The sequence below is a fragment of the Protopterus annectens genome, chromosome 7.part1 (assembly GCF_019279795.1).
Source record: "Protopterus annectens isolate FY-2018-M chromosome 7.part1, PAN1.0, whole genome shotgun sequence".
NCBI lineage: Eukaryota > Metazoa > Chordata > Ceratodontiformes > Protopteridae > Protopterus > Protopterus annectens.
This window is the reverse complement of record NC_056740.1, coordinates 360,364,196-360,380,282: the sequence shown is the minus strand read 5'-3', so window position 1 is coordinate 360,380,282 and position 16,087 is coordinate 360,364,196. Positions and strand designations below refer to the sequence as shown.

At 42.5% G+C, this 16,087-nt stretch overlaps 1 protein-coding gene across 2 annotated transcripts in view; it reads right to left on the bottom strand.

The window, feature by feature from the left end:
- Nucleotides 1-13,375: 13,375 nt before the first annotated feature.
- FLNB (filamin B) overlaps nucleotides 13,376-16,087 on the bottom strand; it is a 4,683,119-nt gene continuing 4,680,407 nt past the window's right edge. For both annotated transcript variants that reach the window (XM_044078788.1, XM_044078789.1), the window contains one exon: nucleotides 13,376-14,978. In XM_044078788.1, coding sequence (XP_043934723.1) covers nucleotides 14,791-14,978 — 188 coding nt within the window. In that variant the 3' untranslated portion in view covers nucleotides 13,376-14,790. The remainder of the gene's footprint in view (nucleotides 14,979-16,087) is intronic.

Here is a 16,087-nt window from a genome sequence, read left to right as displayed (position 1 = left end):
CTAGGCCTTCTAGCTTCCAAAATCACATTCAAAACTTGTTGTGGAAGTTGAGACCCTCTATGGTTCAAAACAGAATATGCCAGGCTGTTAGGTGAAGACAGTGAAGTTTGACATTGAGCAAATGACTGTCCTCCTGGGACAACAGGTGTGGAATCGAAGGCAAAGGCCATGGAGGCTTCCGTACCAGACTTCTCAGTAATGGGTACCAGTGCTGTCGAGGCCAATCTGGAGCTATTAAAATCATCCTTGGCTTGTCCTGTCTGACCTTTAGAAGTACCTTTGGGAGGAGAGGCAGAGGTGGAAAGGCATACACATGAAGATTGCTCCAATTGAAAGAAAGAGCATCCACTTTCCAAGCTGTGGGATGAAACCTATTTGTGCAAAACTTTGGCAGCTGATGGTTTAGTGGAGAAGCGAACAGATCTATGTCTGGAGTTCCCCATGACACTGTCAATATCTGAAATACATGAGGATCCAATTTCCACTCGTGGGGATCCATAATGCGCCTACTCAACACATCTGCTAAGGAGTTCTGTGCTCCGGCAGAAACCTTGCCTGAAGATTGAGCTGTAAACTGAGAGCAGTCTCCCACAAAATCATTGCTTGCCTGCATAGAGGATAAGAGTGTGTTCCCCCTTGCTTGTTGATGTACCACATGACAGTTGTGTTGTCTGTTAGAATCAACACCTGCCCTGGAAGAAGTAAATCCTTGAAAGCTATTAATGCAAACTGGACTGCTAACATCTCCTTCAAGTTGATATGTAGATGTTGTAGTCTGGCAGGCCACTTGTCTTGTATCCACTTTCCATTTAGATGACCTCCCCAAGCTTTGTCTGAGGCATCTGTCGTTAAAATCTGACTCGCCTCTGGCCGGGTCACAGAGAGTCCCTTGTTTAGGTGACATTCCTGAGCCCACCACAAAAATTCCTTTTGAATGCAAGGTATTATTTGAATGACAGTATCCAGATCCTGGCAGTGCTGTGTCCATACATTTTTGAGATACCATTGCAGCTTCCTCATATGCAGTTTGGCATTGGGAAGCACCAGAATACAAGATGCCATGAACCCTAAGGCTTGAAGGACTGTCCTTGCAGTCAGCCCGGACTGATGAGATAGTTGATGGAAGTAAAGGGAAAGATTCTTTTGTTTGTCCGGGGTCAAAAAGGCCATCTGGGATGCTGTATTCAGTCTTACACCCAGAAAGCACATGTCCTGAGAGGGTACTAGACTGGACTTTATTTCGTTCACAGAATACCCCAGGCATCTTAGCACTGCTATCACATATTCCAAATGATGAAGAAGCTGGTCCCTTCCTTGAGCCAGAATCAGGCAATCGTCTAAATAAGGATAGATCTGTATTCCTTTTAGCCTGAAGAAAGCTATCACTGGAGCCAGAACTTTCGTGAACACTCTGGGCGCAGTAGATAAGCCAAAGGGCAATGCAGAGAACTGATAGTGAGAAGTCCCAGCTCGAAAACGCAGATACTTCCTGCAACTTAGTCTGATAGGAACATGAAGGTAAGCCTCCTTGAGATCCAAAGTTACCATCCAATGATCTTTGCCCAGCAGAGGTAAAAGCTGCTGTAACGTCAAACATTTTGAACTTGGGAATGTCCAGATAAGTGTTGAGGATAGATAAATCCAAAATTGGTCTCCACGTGTTCCCCTTCTTTGGTACTAGGAACAGGCGAGAATAAAATCCTAGGCCCACTTCTGGCATAGGGACCGGCTGTATGGCCCCTATTTGGAGTAACAGAGAAATTTGCTTGTGAGCCTCTATTCTTTGTTGAGGAGGAACGTCTGGCATGCCTTTGAAAGGAGGCAAGGTATGGAAATAAAACCTGTAACCGTGGTGTATGATATCCAATACCCATCTGTCTTGGGTAATTAAACTCCAATTTTCTTTGAAAAGTGCCAACCTTCCTCCCAAAGGTGCTGCCAGGCGAGAAGGCTCTGGCAGCTGAAAAGGTAGGTCATTGGGTCTGTTTACGAAAGGACTGACCCCTGCCCTCACCGAAGACTGTGCAGGAGAACTCCTGTTCTAGGCCTGAAAGAGCCCTGAGCTCTGCCCCTACCACGTCTAGATCTACCCCTAGACTGGGAATCATAAGAAGGATACGTCCACCCTTTAGTAGGCCAATTTCTACTAAACTTTGGAGGCTGAACCTGCAAAAAATCTTTAACAGTCTGCATAGACTTAGCCTTGTCTTCCATTTTCTTTACAACTGCCTCAACAGGAGAACCAAACAACACATCAGATTGTAAAGGAGCATCTAAAATCCTTGTTTTAACATGGTCAGATAAATTTTGATCCCTCAGCCAGGCGTGCCTGCGAAGAACTGACCCAGTGGCAGCCACCCTAGACGAGGCCTGTACAGCATCAAAACCACATTGCAAAGAATGCTTACCCACCTGTTCAGAAACATGTACTAAATCTTGTAACTCTTTACAATCAATACCTTCCGCCAGAGCATCAACCTTAGACTTCAATTGTGAAAGGAGATAGTTTTGGTATTTCAACATGTGAAACTGGCAATTCAAAGCCCTCATAGCTAGAGTGGAAGAAGTATAAACTTTCTTTCCCCATCTATCCAAGGCCCTGGCCTCCTTATCTGCAGGAACCGGATTCTTGACAACAGAAGCCTTAACACCTTTAGGCCCCTGGCTAACAGTTTCTGGGTCTGCCCTAGGACTCTTAAAAGATACTTATGAGCTTCAGGCACCCTGTAATACCTATCCGGTTTAACAGGAGCAGGAGGCAAAGAATCAGGATTAAGAGAAGCCTCTGTAAAAACATCTTCCACTACATCCAAAACAGGAGGTATAGCCAAAGGCCTATGCTGGGGTAAACAAAATTCCCTAAGCCTTTTCCTGGAATCAGAGAAGTCCTGACCTTCCCACTTAAAATGCTCCCTCATGGAATGAAGAGTTTCTGAAAAGAAAAATCCTCAGGAGGAGAAGCAGAAGGAGTAGAATCATCCACATCAGAATCAGAATAAGGAGAGTACTCCTGCAAGTCTTCAGCCGAAGACTCTGAAACATCCGAAGCCTGCTCAAAACTCCCTAGCTCAGGCTCCACCCGAGGTCTCTTATCAGGAGGGGGCAAAGAACCCCTAATCAAAGTAATCAAATCTTCTGCCATTTTAAGCATATGCTTCTTGGGCACAGTTCCTGAAGAACTAGGGGTGACACCAACTGAAGCTAAACCTGGCCTGCCTCTAGGAGAAGCCTTGGAAACAGAAGGAGAGGGCCTAACCACCCTAGGCAGGGAGGAGAGTATAGTAACCTGAGAAGCCCCATCACCCTGACCTGCCTCCTGAGAGGCCACATCCTGCAATAACAAAGTCTCTCCCTGGGATCCCAAAGAAACCTCGGTGGAACCACCGGCTCCACTGACACCTCTAAAAACCGCGTCCGCAGGACGGTTCTTCAAGCCTAGGCTTAACTGCTTTGTCCTTGCGCTTCTTCGAAGAAGCGGGCGTCGGAGCATCCGACGGCATTTTATAATTGCACCGCTTCCCGAAGACTAACCTGGCACAATCTAATCTCCTCTTTATAGTGCGCTTATTGAATCTAGCACAAGAGCGACACCCAACAACGTCGTGCTCAGGCCCTAAACAAGGAATACACAAAGTATGATAGTCTCTATGCGGTATCTGTTTCCCACAAGAAATACAATTATTCACTTTTTCTGACATCCGGTAAACCACTGAGGCAAGAAAAAAAACTAAAATATTCCCCAACGGGGTACTTAGCCAACTTTGACTCTGTCTGAAACTCCGAAATCGAAAAATTTCAGAACGCCAACCGGCACTCGCAATACTGCTTCTGCATCGGACCATGCGGCAAAAAAGACTGAGGATATGACGTCGGTCATGCGCATTTGTACCCTGACGTCCTGAACTCAGTCAAATGCGCCTTGACCGACGTCAGCCTTATACTTTGATATTCGGGCCGACCGAGGACAGCGGACTACCCAAGTGTAAGGACTGCAGCAATGTGAGATGAAGAACATCCTGCCTTGAAGCGGAGGTATCTTCTGCACAATTCTCTTATTGGGATATGCAGGTATGCCTCTTTTAAGTCTAGAGTCACTAACCAAGCATTCCTGCCCAGCATAGGCAGTAGCTGTTTTAAAGTCAGCATTTTGAATTTTGGAATGTCCAGGTACTTCCAAAATCGATAAGTCCAGTATTGGATGCCATGCACTGTCTTTTCTGGGTAACAGGAACAGCCTTGAATAAAAACCTTGTCCTTTTTCCTGTTCTGGTACTGGTTGAATAGCCCCCATCTCCATGAGGGACATAACTTGCTTCTGAGCCTCTGCCCATTGATTTTGTGGCAGATCTGGCCAACTGTTTGGAATTGGTAGAGTATGGAAATTAAATCTGTACCCCTGGGATACTATGTTTAATACCCACTTGTCCTGGGTAATCAACTGCCAATTTTGAGCATGAAGTGCTAATTTACCCCCCCAACGGTGCTGCCAAGAGATAAGTGCTTGGTGAAGGTAGAGGGAAGTCATTGAGACTGCTTACTGTAGGGTTGTGCTTTGTTTCCTCCAGATTTGGAGGTGGAGGCACCCCATTGCTTTGACCTGTAAGTTCCCTGTGATTGGTATCTAGAGCCTTTTGAGCGCCTGGGTTTGCCTTGAGAGTTTCTGTTGGACACAGGTAAGGACCAATTTTTAGTAGGCCAGTGCCTACTATACCTGGGTGGCTTTAACATGATCAGGCAGATTTTGCTCCTTGAGCCAGGCATGCCTTCTAGTCACAGATCCAGTAACTGAGGCCCAGCAAGAGGCCCCCAAGGAATCAAAACCACATTGCAAAGTATGCTTTCCAACCTGTTCTGCTGCATGCAATAATTCCTGTGATTCTTTATTTTCCACACAATCAGAAATCAACATAATTTTCTGTTTCAATAAGCCCATAACATGCTGTTGATATTTAAGCATATAAAACTGGCAGTTTAAGGCCCTAATTGCCAAGGTTGCAGATGTATAAATCTTCTTTCCCCATCTCTCCAGCGCTCTGGAATCTCTATCCAAGGGGGTACGATTTTTGGCTGTAGAGGCCTTTACACCTTTGGGACCCTGTGATATAGTCTCAGGATCAGCAGCAGGATTTCTGAATAGAAATGTGTGGGAGTCAGGAACCCTGTAATATCTGTCTGGCTTACTATGAGCCGGAGGTAGGGAATCAGGAGCCATACTTGATTCCGAAACACATCATCAACAATGTCTAATACAGGAGGTATAGCCAAATGCCTATGCTGAGGACGGTGAAGGAAATCCCTAAGCCTCTTTTTTTGATTCAGAGAAATCCTGACTCTCCCAATGAAAATGTTCCCTTAACATATGCAAGGTTTCACCAAAAGAATAATGCTCAGGAGGAGATGCAGATGGGATGGATTCTTCTGCATCTGAATCCTCATAAGAAGGAACAAAAAATTCCTGATCAGAAGAGGAATCAGAAGAAATGGAAACCTGATCTGAAGATTCATAATCAGTGTCTTGCCTAGGCCTCTTAGCAGGGGGGGGGGGGGGGGGGGGGTTTGGGAACCCCTGATCAAGGTAATTAAATCCTCAGCCATTTTGAACATCTGTTTTTTAGGCACAGGGGCCTGAGCACGTGGCTCATGCGTCAGTATTTTAGACTTAGAAACTATTTTTGATCTTGTTTTTGAAGTTGGCGTCGGTTTTATGTAAAAACGTTGAAGCCTGAAAACACACTCAGAAGCCGGTGCCTGCTCAGAGGCTCCGGACCCATCCAAGGGAGAGACATCCGCGGGTTCAATACTCGGAGAATCTCCGCTTGGATCTCAGTAGAGGCCTGTGACTCAAAAGTAGTGGGTATCAGGGGGCTGCAAAAGCGCCTCACTGAGTACCGGCGAACCAGCGACTGGCTTAGGAGAAGCTTTGTCGTCGGTTTTGGACCTCGACGGCCTGTCTCTGTCTTTTTCTTTGCGTTTTTTGTGACCTCTGGTAGTCGGATTGCTAACCGACGACATTTCAGGGTAATTAAATCTGGATCCAAAATATTTTGAAGCAAAAATATACCGACACTTAATAGTGCGTTAGTTAAATCTAGCACAAAACCGACAGCAAGGCATGTTATGATCTGGGCCTAGGCAAGGAATACAGTATAAATGAATATCCTTATGAGGTAACTTGCTTCCCACAAGTAATGCAAGTAAGGAGCAAGAAAAAGTTTCCCCAATGGGGTACTTAGCTTTAGTTGAAGACTTCGGTTCTGAAACTCGAATGTGAACATTTCAGGAGTCAGCTGACCTGCACTTGCAAATTGCTTCTGCTTCGGGCACATCGCAGCAAGAAAGACGGAATAAAATGGCATCGGCTGCATGTTTTATACCCCTGACGACCTGACATCATGGAAGAGGAGACAGCAACCGACGCAGGACCCAAGACTTTGTTATTCAGGCCGACTGAGGGCAACCTTCCAGCAGATTACCCAAATGTAATGACTGCAACAGTGAAAAACGAAGAACATCGATGACTTCCTTATTTCTAGATGCAAACCCTTTTGTGATTAAATAGGCCACGTAGAAAGATTTTCTGTCCACTGTGGCAATGTGGTTACTGAAGGAGAGGTTACTATCCACTTGGGTCCCAAGGTCTCTTATCACACTTTTTGTGTTAAGTGAACTTCCCCCTATTTGCTAATTCATGGGTACCTTGTTTTTGCCAAAGAGGATAACAATGCATTTTTTGGCATTTAATTTGAGGCCATGATTTTGACACCATGTGTCCGTCTCAGTGGGGCCCTTTTGCAGGATGTGGATGTCGGCAGGGGAATCGATAATGGCACCCAGTTTGCAGTCACCTGCGAACTCGGTTAGCCACAGACCCTTGGTGTTCGCTTGCACTTCAGAGAGGTATATACCGAACAGGAGGGGTCCCAAGACTGAACCTGGTTGTCACTGGTTTGGAGTCGGATCTGGAGTCAGCAACTCTTACTGTGTGGGTTCTGTCCGTGAGCCAGTTGGCCACCCATCTTGTGACGTAAGGGTTTATGTTAAGGTCAGTGAGTTTATCAATGATTCCTGAGTAAGGACTAGTGTCAAAGGCTTTAGCGAGTTCAGGTAGGCTGCGTGGACCACCTTGCCCTCGTCTCTGGCCTTAGTAACTGTTTCAGAGAAGTCTACCAGCCCTACCAGGTTTAGGAGACATGACCTACCTTTCACAAATCTGAATTGGGTAGCATCCAGAGTTTGGAGGTTACCTATATCTTTGTTTATGAGTTCCATGATGATACGTTCCATGGCCTTGCAGACCAGGCTTGTCAGTCTAATAGGTCTATAGTTCCTGGGATCTGTGCTGGTTCCTCCTTTGTGGAGTGGGATAATCGTTGCTGTGTGCCATTCTGTGGGCACACAGCCTGTGGTGAGGCTGTGGTTGAACATGGATTTTAGGTGGGGGGCTAGTTCAATTTGGAGTTCATGTAAGACGCAGCCTGGAATGTTGTCCAGTCCCATGGATGCTGTGTTTTTGGCTTTAGAGAATGCTGTTTTTACCTGTGTGTTTGTGATTGCTGGGGCTCTACAACCATCTGGTATAGTTATAGGCCCTTTGAGGGGAGTAAAGCTTGCACTGAATCTCTCTGCCTATATGTTGGCAATATCAGTTAGCTCTGTATATTTTGTGCCGTTCTGTTGTAGCTTGGTGCAGATCTGGGTATTGCCATGGAGATTCTTGACATAGCTAAAGAATGCATTATGGTTGTCTTTGGAATCTGTGGCAATTTTTCTTTCAACGTTAGCTTTGGAGGATTTTATGAGAGACCTTAGTTTCTTACTGAGGCTCATCAGTGAGTTACTCCATACCTGGGATTTTACTCTCTTGTGCAACAGTTTTTTCCTTCTGCTGTAAAGTTTGTTAATGGCAGGGGACCACCAGATCGGCTTCCTTTTTTTGGAGGATAGCGTCTTGGTTTTATTGGGGATAGCATGATCCATGCACTCATGTAGGTGCTTGTAGATTGCATTTGTGTAGGATTCAGCAGTCGTGACTGTACTGACTGTGTTACCCCATCTGCAGGGGCATCGCGAAGTTAGTCACCTCGTTCTTGAGAAGCATGAAGTTCGCTTTGGAAAAGTTTTTTATGATGGTTTCCTTGTGTGGGGATGGGGTCTGGATGTGGATATCTAGGGTGATTAGTTTATGGTCTGATCTGACAAGTGAGAAGTTGATCTCAGGCGTTGAGCACCGGTCACCCATGTTGGTAATGACCAGGTCCAGAATACTGTTGCCCCTGGTGGGGGCAATGACAAGTTGATCCAGGGTGTTAGAGTTTATGAACTCCAGGAATCTTTGAGCAAGGGGGTTAGTACAAGAGTAGTTTTCCCAGTTTATGCTGGGGTAGTTGAAATCGCCCATTATGGTATTTGGTTGGACCCTCATTTTTTCCAATGTCCCCAGCAACAGGGAGTGAGCATTCTGGGTCATGGCGGGGCATCTATAACAAGCTACAATTTGGAATGGATTTTTGCACTTGGATGATTTCAGAGGCATCGTATTTTGCAACAAGCCTGGAGGTGTGAATGTCCTTGATGAATATGGACACACTTCCGCCCTTCGTGTTTTGGTCTGGGTTTTGTAGCCGAAACCTGTGGTATGAATTATGGCCTGGTAGTGCTGGGGTGCTCTTGGGAGCCTTGAACCAGGTCTCAGTCACTGCACAGATATCAATGTTCTCCATTTTGAGGAGTGCCTCCAGTGAGTGCATTTTGAGGTTTAAACTCCTAGCGTTGAGTAACATTGCCCTCAGTTTTTTGTTTCCTGTAGTTCTTATGGCGGTGGGTTTGTTTTTTAAGCCTTGCCTAAAAAGTCATTATAGGGGCAGCAAGAGCCTTGGCCAGTATTCTGAATCCCAGGGGTGACAGGTGCAGGCTTCTGTTCTAGATTCAATTACAAAGTCAACAAGTGCAAGTTTTTCATTTAGGATTACACTATCTGTTTCTCTTTGTCTATACTCTGATATCAATCTCGGACAGGAAAGGCAATCACTATCCTGCACTCCAAATGTCTTCTTGGCCTCTTCCCATTCTATTACCATTCCTTCTCTAATTACTTGCCTCTGGTGAGTTCAGGCACATAGGCAGTGAAATATTTCCTTGTGGTACATTTGGTTGGGGACACATGGCTGAAATGACATTCAGCTGCACAGAAATATGTCTGTTGAGAATTCCTGTGGGCAAAGAGAAGAATGTGGTGCCATGCCCACAACTTCAATAAACAAATGTACATTAGGAAAACAATGTCCATGGCCCCCAAGGTAACACGAGACAGCTGGCAGTATGGCAGGCATCAGCAGCAGACTGTCCAGTGAGCATGTCAATGGCAGTAAAATGCAGTGCAAAAAGGGCATTGCCTTTATAACTGGTGTATGTGGAACACTATCCTCTTCGCAATATCTAGGGAACATTACCTATAATGTATACTGAAACATAAATGTGACTGCAGTAGCATGAAGGATATCCTCCATGCTGTAGCACACTTCTGCATGTTGTAGTTACATAACCATGTACTGTACACTGAGCACAACACCCATTACTAATTTCTTCTGCCCCCATGCACTTAGTTGTTAAAGCTATGGGCATGGCAGTGTGTGCTTCTGTTTGCCCACAGGGAATTTGCAAACAACCACATTTCTCTGTAGCTGAATGTCAATTTAGCCATGTATCCCCAATCAAATGTACCACAGGGAAATGTCTTGCTTCCTAGACATCTGAACCTATTCCTAATACCTTGGTTCCTTTGCCAGCTTCCTCTAGTAAATTCCAGCCCCCTCTTGTCTATTGTCTGTACCCATAATTGCAATCATCCCTATCGGCAGAATTTAATTTCTCCATTCCTGTGTTGTCTTAGTTCTTAGTATACTTTCTGCTCCTTTATGAATATAATATTCTGTATGACTGTTCTGTATGACTGTTGTTATTCTCCTTAAGGATCTGTGTCCAAAATCCCACTTTTTCCTTACTTCTTGAAGTACCCCACTGCTTCATCATCCCTTTCCACTTGTGTTGCCTAGGTGTTAGCAAGGAACTGTCCCATGCAGGATATAGAAAACATTTTGAATTCTAAAGGCAGGCATTAAGCTGTCAAGACTATTAGGCTGGCATAAATATGGCTATACAACACTACTCAATATGATGTACAAGCCACGATGGGCAACATTTCCAAATTTCATTAAGCTGCTTTGCTTTTGCTACTTGTGGGTGACTGCAATCTTGTAAATGAAACCTCATCTAATGTATTGTGGTGGCCGCTAGAATTCTTCAGAACCTAACTCCAAGAAGATATTTTAAAGTCTATTACAAAGTGAAGGGCTTTGATGTTGCTTATCTTTGGGGGTGGCAAAAATGCATTTACTTGTTAAGTCTCCCAGCCTTGAGACTTTCTCCAGATTACAAACTCTGATCTGCTGTAGTCAAGAGTTACTGTAACCCAATGGTTAGCATCAGCAAAAGCTTGTTTTACGTGCCTCATGCATAGTGGTACTTTTGCTCTGGTAGGTGAAAAGATAATTGCACATTTTTTTATACATGCAAAGAAGCAGACATAAAAAGCTGCATTACCCAGTCATTAACAAAATCTCAGTGTAGCTTGTGTCAGTGGCTTAGAGGGACTATGGCCAGACAACTACAGTTTGAGTATCAGCTTGGGCATTGGATGGTGCAATCAGGGGAGGATAGGAGTGTCTATCATGGGGGAGGGTGCACATATCCAGGAACACATGCATGCTAGACATACACTTCTCTGGTGGAGGCCAGGAAAAATGCCAGAGTGCCTCCTGTGAGTGGGAGGGATGCCTTGCTAATGTCATCTCCTTGCAGAACTGATATGCACTGCACGTCCCACCCACAGGTTGTATTTGGATGACTACAGGGAGTACAGACAAAATGACAAACTGCTCATTATGACCATCTTATAAAAATGATGTCCCCTCGCAGTCAAACTTCACCTCCTGATGCAGAACGAATAGGCTAACTGGCCATTACGGGGCTGATGATCAGCAGGCACAGTGGACAAAGTTCACCCGAAACACCCACAACAGTTCACTTTGAGAAATCTCATCATTACTACCTGATGTTCTTTTTTCTCACTAAGTAAATGTGGTAGTCAAGCTTCTTACAGTAATGAGGAACTAAAGCAAGACACAGTTATTGTGACAGCTCTTTGAAGCCAGTTTTTTGGTAAACAATAGTGCTGCAATATAAATTGTCCTACATTATATTACTTCCAAGATATAGAGGTGGCATGCAGATCAGCAACATTGCTATTCTGTAGCTCTACATATTTTATAAAGACCTGTACATCACCTCTTACATATCACCCTGACTAACACATTTCTTCTGTACATCACTTCTTACACATTGCTACTCATCACTACAAACACAAGTCAATGTTCAGAAATGAAAATACTCGTTTATAACATGGAATGCAGGAGAATGGATATAGATCAGTTCTGACAGTTTTGTACTGCATCAGCAAATTAAAGTACTTGCTCATTAATCTGAGCCTCAGTAAGACAAGTTTCACTAAACTACTCCGCGCTGCCGTGGCAGCAGCGGTCTGACAGTTAGTTTACAAGCTATCAGTCTGACAGTTTACAAGCGGGCAATTTTGACAGTGATTGCTTAATGACAGCACAGTAAAAGTACATTACAGGGGACTCCTGCATATCCCATCTCTATGTGCTGCCTTACAGATGGCAGGCAGGTGTTCAGAAAAAAAAAATTAAGTAGATTATACGTCTGGAAACTGCTTTTCATGTTAAGTAGACATGTTTCAGTGAAAAGTGTGCTTTCATGCTGCACCAATGTCATTGACAGATAAAAGCCCTGACAATGGCCCAGGTCAAATGAGTTTGATTAGTAGCTCAGGAGCTTGATGGCACAAAATGGGAGGATGGGTGTAGCCATCCTGGGGAATGACAGGGGGTGGGTTTCTGTTGGCTCAGACCATCACTCTAAGCCTAATCACTGCTGAAGGGTAAAGACTGCCAAAATGGCACAGGCTGCTCCAGGGATAATATGGACATGAACACCAAAGTCACTAAGTAGCCCTGTCAGTCATGAAGAGCAGCATGTGTATGGACTGACAGATGGACATACATGGCCCTTACTGTGAGAAAGGTGCCCCCAACCTACGTAGGGGGAGGGAGTTAAGCCTTTCTCAGAAACATATGCTCGCAATGCCAGGAAACAGGAGAGGCCACCAAACAACCTGATGTCTGCCTAGATGTCAGTCACTCAAAAATCTCAACCTCTTACAGCAAGAAATCTGGACAAAGCCATAAATTATGGGGGGACAAAGGCCCAAAAATAGGGATAATTTTTAAATATTGATCTTATAAACTTAGAAAGTTGACAGCATAGTAGGTTTTGCATTAGCATGAATTTTCCGAAGAGCAAAAAGTCTAAAACTCAAATGTGCATTAACTTCTGACTTTAATTTTCTACGACTTGCCAATACTTTACCAGAACACAATTTTATGAAAAAATGAACCAAAAATATGAGGCAAAATTCTGTACAACTGAGAGGTATGCAGTCACCCCAGAAAGCTCTTATCCAAAGGGATCCAAGGGGAACTCTGAACCCCTAGGGAGTGAATGAGTCTATGTCACCTATTTTTCCACTACTGCATGTAATACTTTCAAATGCCATTTTAAAATAGCAATACGTTAATTCAGGGTTGTGGCACACTGCTGATATTACAAAACTTCTGAGGTGCATTTAACAGCATCCTGATGTGCTGCATTGTGTTAAGTACATTTTTAACTGTTTTAATGTCTGATGGGAATGCTACTGAGCAGGATGAATTAATGACTCCCCTTGGCAGTGTGAAACCAATGAACTATGTAGCATCTGTTAACTCAATACTGTAGGCTCAGAATGTGGCTGGCCAAAACCACTAACTGGATTACTCAGCATTCAAAGAAAAAATGCACTTTGATAATATGGATACGTTGTGGTCCAAATTAAACACAGTTCATAAATCAAGTACATACCTCTCCATGTCTCTGCTCAATAAATCTGCACAAAGTCAAAAATAATGTGGGGACAAATGGCCAAAATCAAGGACAAGTTTTTAAATATTACTCTAACTCAACTGGAAGAACAACACAGGAACAGGTTTTGCATCCCTATGCATTTTCTGAACAATAAGAAGTAAGAAACGCTAATGCCTGGCATTATTCGATGCGTGTAATCCTCAGTGTTTTACCAGAAAATCAAAAATTTTACAAGGGACACAGTAAAACTATGAGGCAAAATCACAGATGTTCTGCAAAATTCTGGACAGCTGAGAGGTTTGTTTATGCAGCAAAACACATTAATAAACCAACTTCATGTATTTCATTAAACATTTTTTATTTATTTTTTGTATCTACTACTTTACATTCTGGTTAAGCTTTTCACAGTAAGGCACAAAAGCATAATAAATGCAAAAAATATATATATTTATTTATAAGATCTCTGTCATTTAGTGTATTTCAGTCCTTGCACAAAATTGGCTCATTACAAAACTAGTGTTTTACCTAATTAACCAGTTGCTGCAGGCAAAATTAACAAAACACTTGTTACAACTTTTCAATGTAGTCAAACTAATATTTCCCAAAGCATATATGCATTTAAAGCTAAAAACAGTCTCGACAGGAATGAATGCCAAAACAGCAGCAGGTCATAAAAGCATTACCTATTGCTTTTCTTTCCTTTAAATAAAAAATCCCCCCACCCACATCTTTAATATTTTACTTATATTATTTTCTTTAAAATTACAAAACAAAACAAAAAAGGAGGCATAAAAGCTCCAAAGTTATTGCATTTAAACTGAATGATTTTTAGGGGTTTACATACATTTTTAATTTCCTTAAGTTTACAGAGCTGCATTACACAACCTAACAACACTGCTTCTAAAAAGGCACATTTTTCTAGGCTTTGTACTCTGCTTTGGCCTAATGTGTTTTAATACACACATTCAGTCTGTGTGCTCTGAAGATACAAAATGTGGAAAGGTTACTTACTACAGACCCTATTTCTACTAAGGGATTCTTTCACTCACTCACTCACTCACTCACAGTAGTGGCTTTTCTGGCAGTAAAAGTCTTATACTCAAGGAAATTTTCTGCAGCAAAACTTCATGTTTCAAACTATAATCAGCAGAACTCAACATGGCATTCTAGAATGCAGCTTGCAAATCTAACCAACTAGATTTAATTCATTTGAAAATAAAGATGGTCAATTTCCCAGTTAAACTGTACCAAAACAAAGTCCTGAGTAAGCAAAAAGGCACATACAATATGCCACAGATTAATTACTGAATTAAAATGGTTATGATGTTCGGTGTATTTTTCTGGATCATCGAAGTACTTTACTGTCTAAGAACAACTAAGCCAAACATCAGGCACACAAATTATTTTTCCAGCAGTAACATAAATCCAAAAGGGGAATGCCAAGGAGTTCCAGTTTTTAGTTTCCAATGGATATAAAAAACTTTATATTATTAGTGTTAATGTTTTCCTGTGAGTCTTATCAGGGGCTAATCATGGTAAGACGATTTACTTGCTACTAAAAACACGTGCACCAAAATCTGCACTTTACATGAAACCAAATGAAACCATAACATTATACGAACAGAGGAGGGAAAAGCAAATCATCTTTGACAAATGTGTTTCATTTACTGACATGCAATTCTGGAATGGCCCAGTCTGGGGCTTTAAAATACACCCAAGTGGTGCAGGAGAGTTCCATCAAATAATCTGTTTTTAAGGAACTGTGATATGGAAGGGACTGCCTGGAATGTGCTCTTCACCCCATTTTACAGCAAGAACATAATCACCCTTTTCCCTCACAATGTAAATCACGTTGTACTGCTGTCCACCCATGTGTTTCACAGAGACCTCTTCACATGGTGTTGTAGGTCCATGTACACCAACCAATAACATGTTTGTACCTAAAAAAGAAAAGGACAAACATAATATGATGTGAAAGTGACACTTAAAATAAGAGATTAATTTAAATATCTCACTACTTCTCGAGACAGTGACACATTCTGACATTTTTATGCTAAAACAATAAAGTCTGAATTTTTACTTCCCTAGGGAACAACTATACTAGTGCCCTTTCACATACTTACTTGTACTTCTTGTTCAAAAGATGCTACAAATATAAAGCAGATTTCTTAGAGGCTTCACTATTATGCCACATTTTCAATAGCAGATGTTTAGATTGGCAGCATAAAATGTATACGTTGTCTGGTTCAATCATATGTTTCTGACATCAGTGTTGTAAAAAACAGTTCACCTCACAACTTTGGTTTGTCAGCATGGATTAAACACATCAGACCTCAGGGTGTACTAAACCAGGATTTACAACTAGCAGCAAGTATACATGGGTAGAGATCTTGGCAAATTATGACATATTACATGGATGCAATATGACTTACTGAAGCAAACCTTACTGAATTTCAAAATACTAAGCACCACTTACTAAGTAAAAAGAGTCAATAAAACAGAGTAATGAAGCTTAGTTTTGCAAAACCCACCACCTAGAGGTTATCGCAAGAAAATGCAAACACTTTGGTTTATTTAAAGTATTTCACAGAGGCTGTGCAGCCTAAGAGGAGGAATACAAAAATTCTAGAGGCACGGCCCTCCCTCATAATATGCTGTAGAGTGAGACTTGTTCCATTCCAGAAAAATCACACTATGAAAACTATTAAATACAGTATGAATTAGGTGTGTAGTTTGGTGATTCATGCTATTTGGTGAACAGTATTTCGTAACCTGCAATTTGCTAATATGTCCACTGGTAAGCCAAAGTAGAATCCATTAGATAATGTGCAATAATTCATGTAATCCTCACAGAATATGAATGAGGTTTAAAGCTGGCAGAAATGTATGCATTAATGAGAAAGGTTTTCTTAAACAGTGCAGTTATTCTGGGCACAGTCTAAAATATTACACCTCAAAGAAAATATCCACGACTTCAGAGAAGTCTCATGTAGCAAAGACGTTCTGTAATCCATCTCTATAAGTATAAAATCTTCCCAGCATTTTCAGA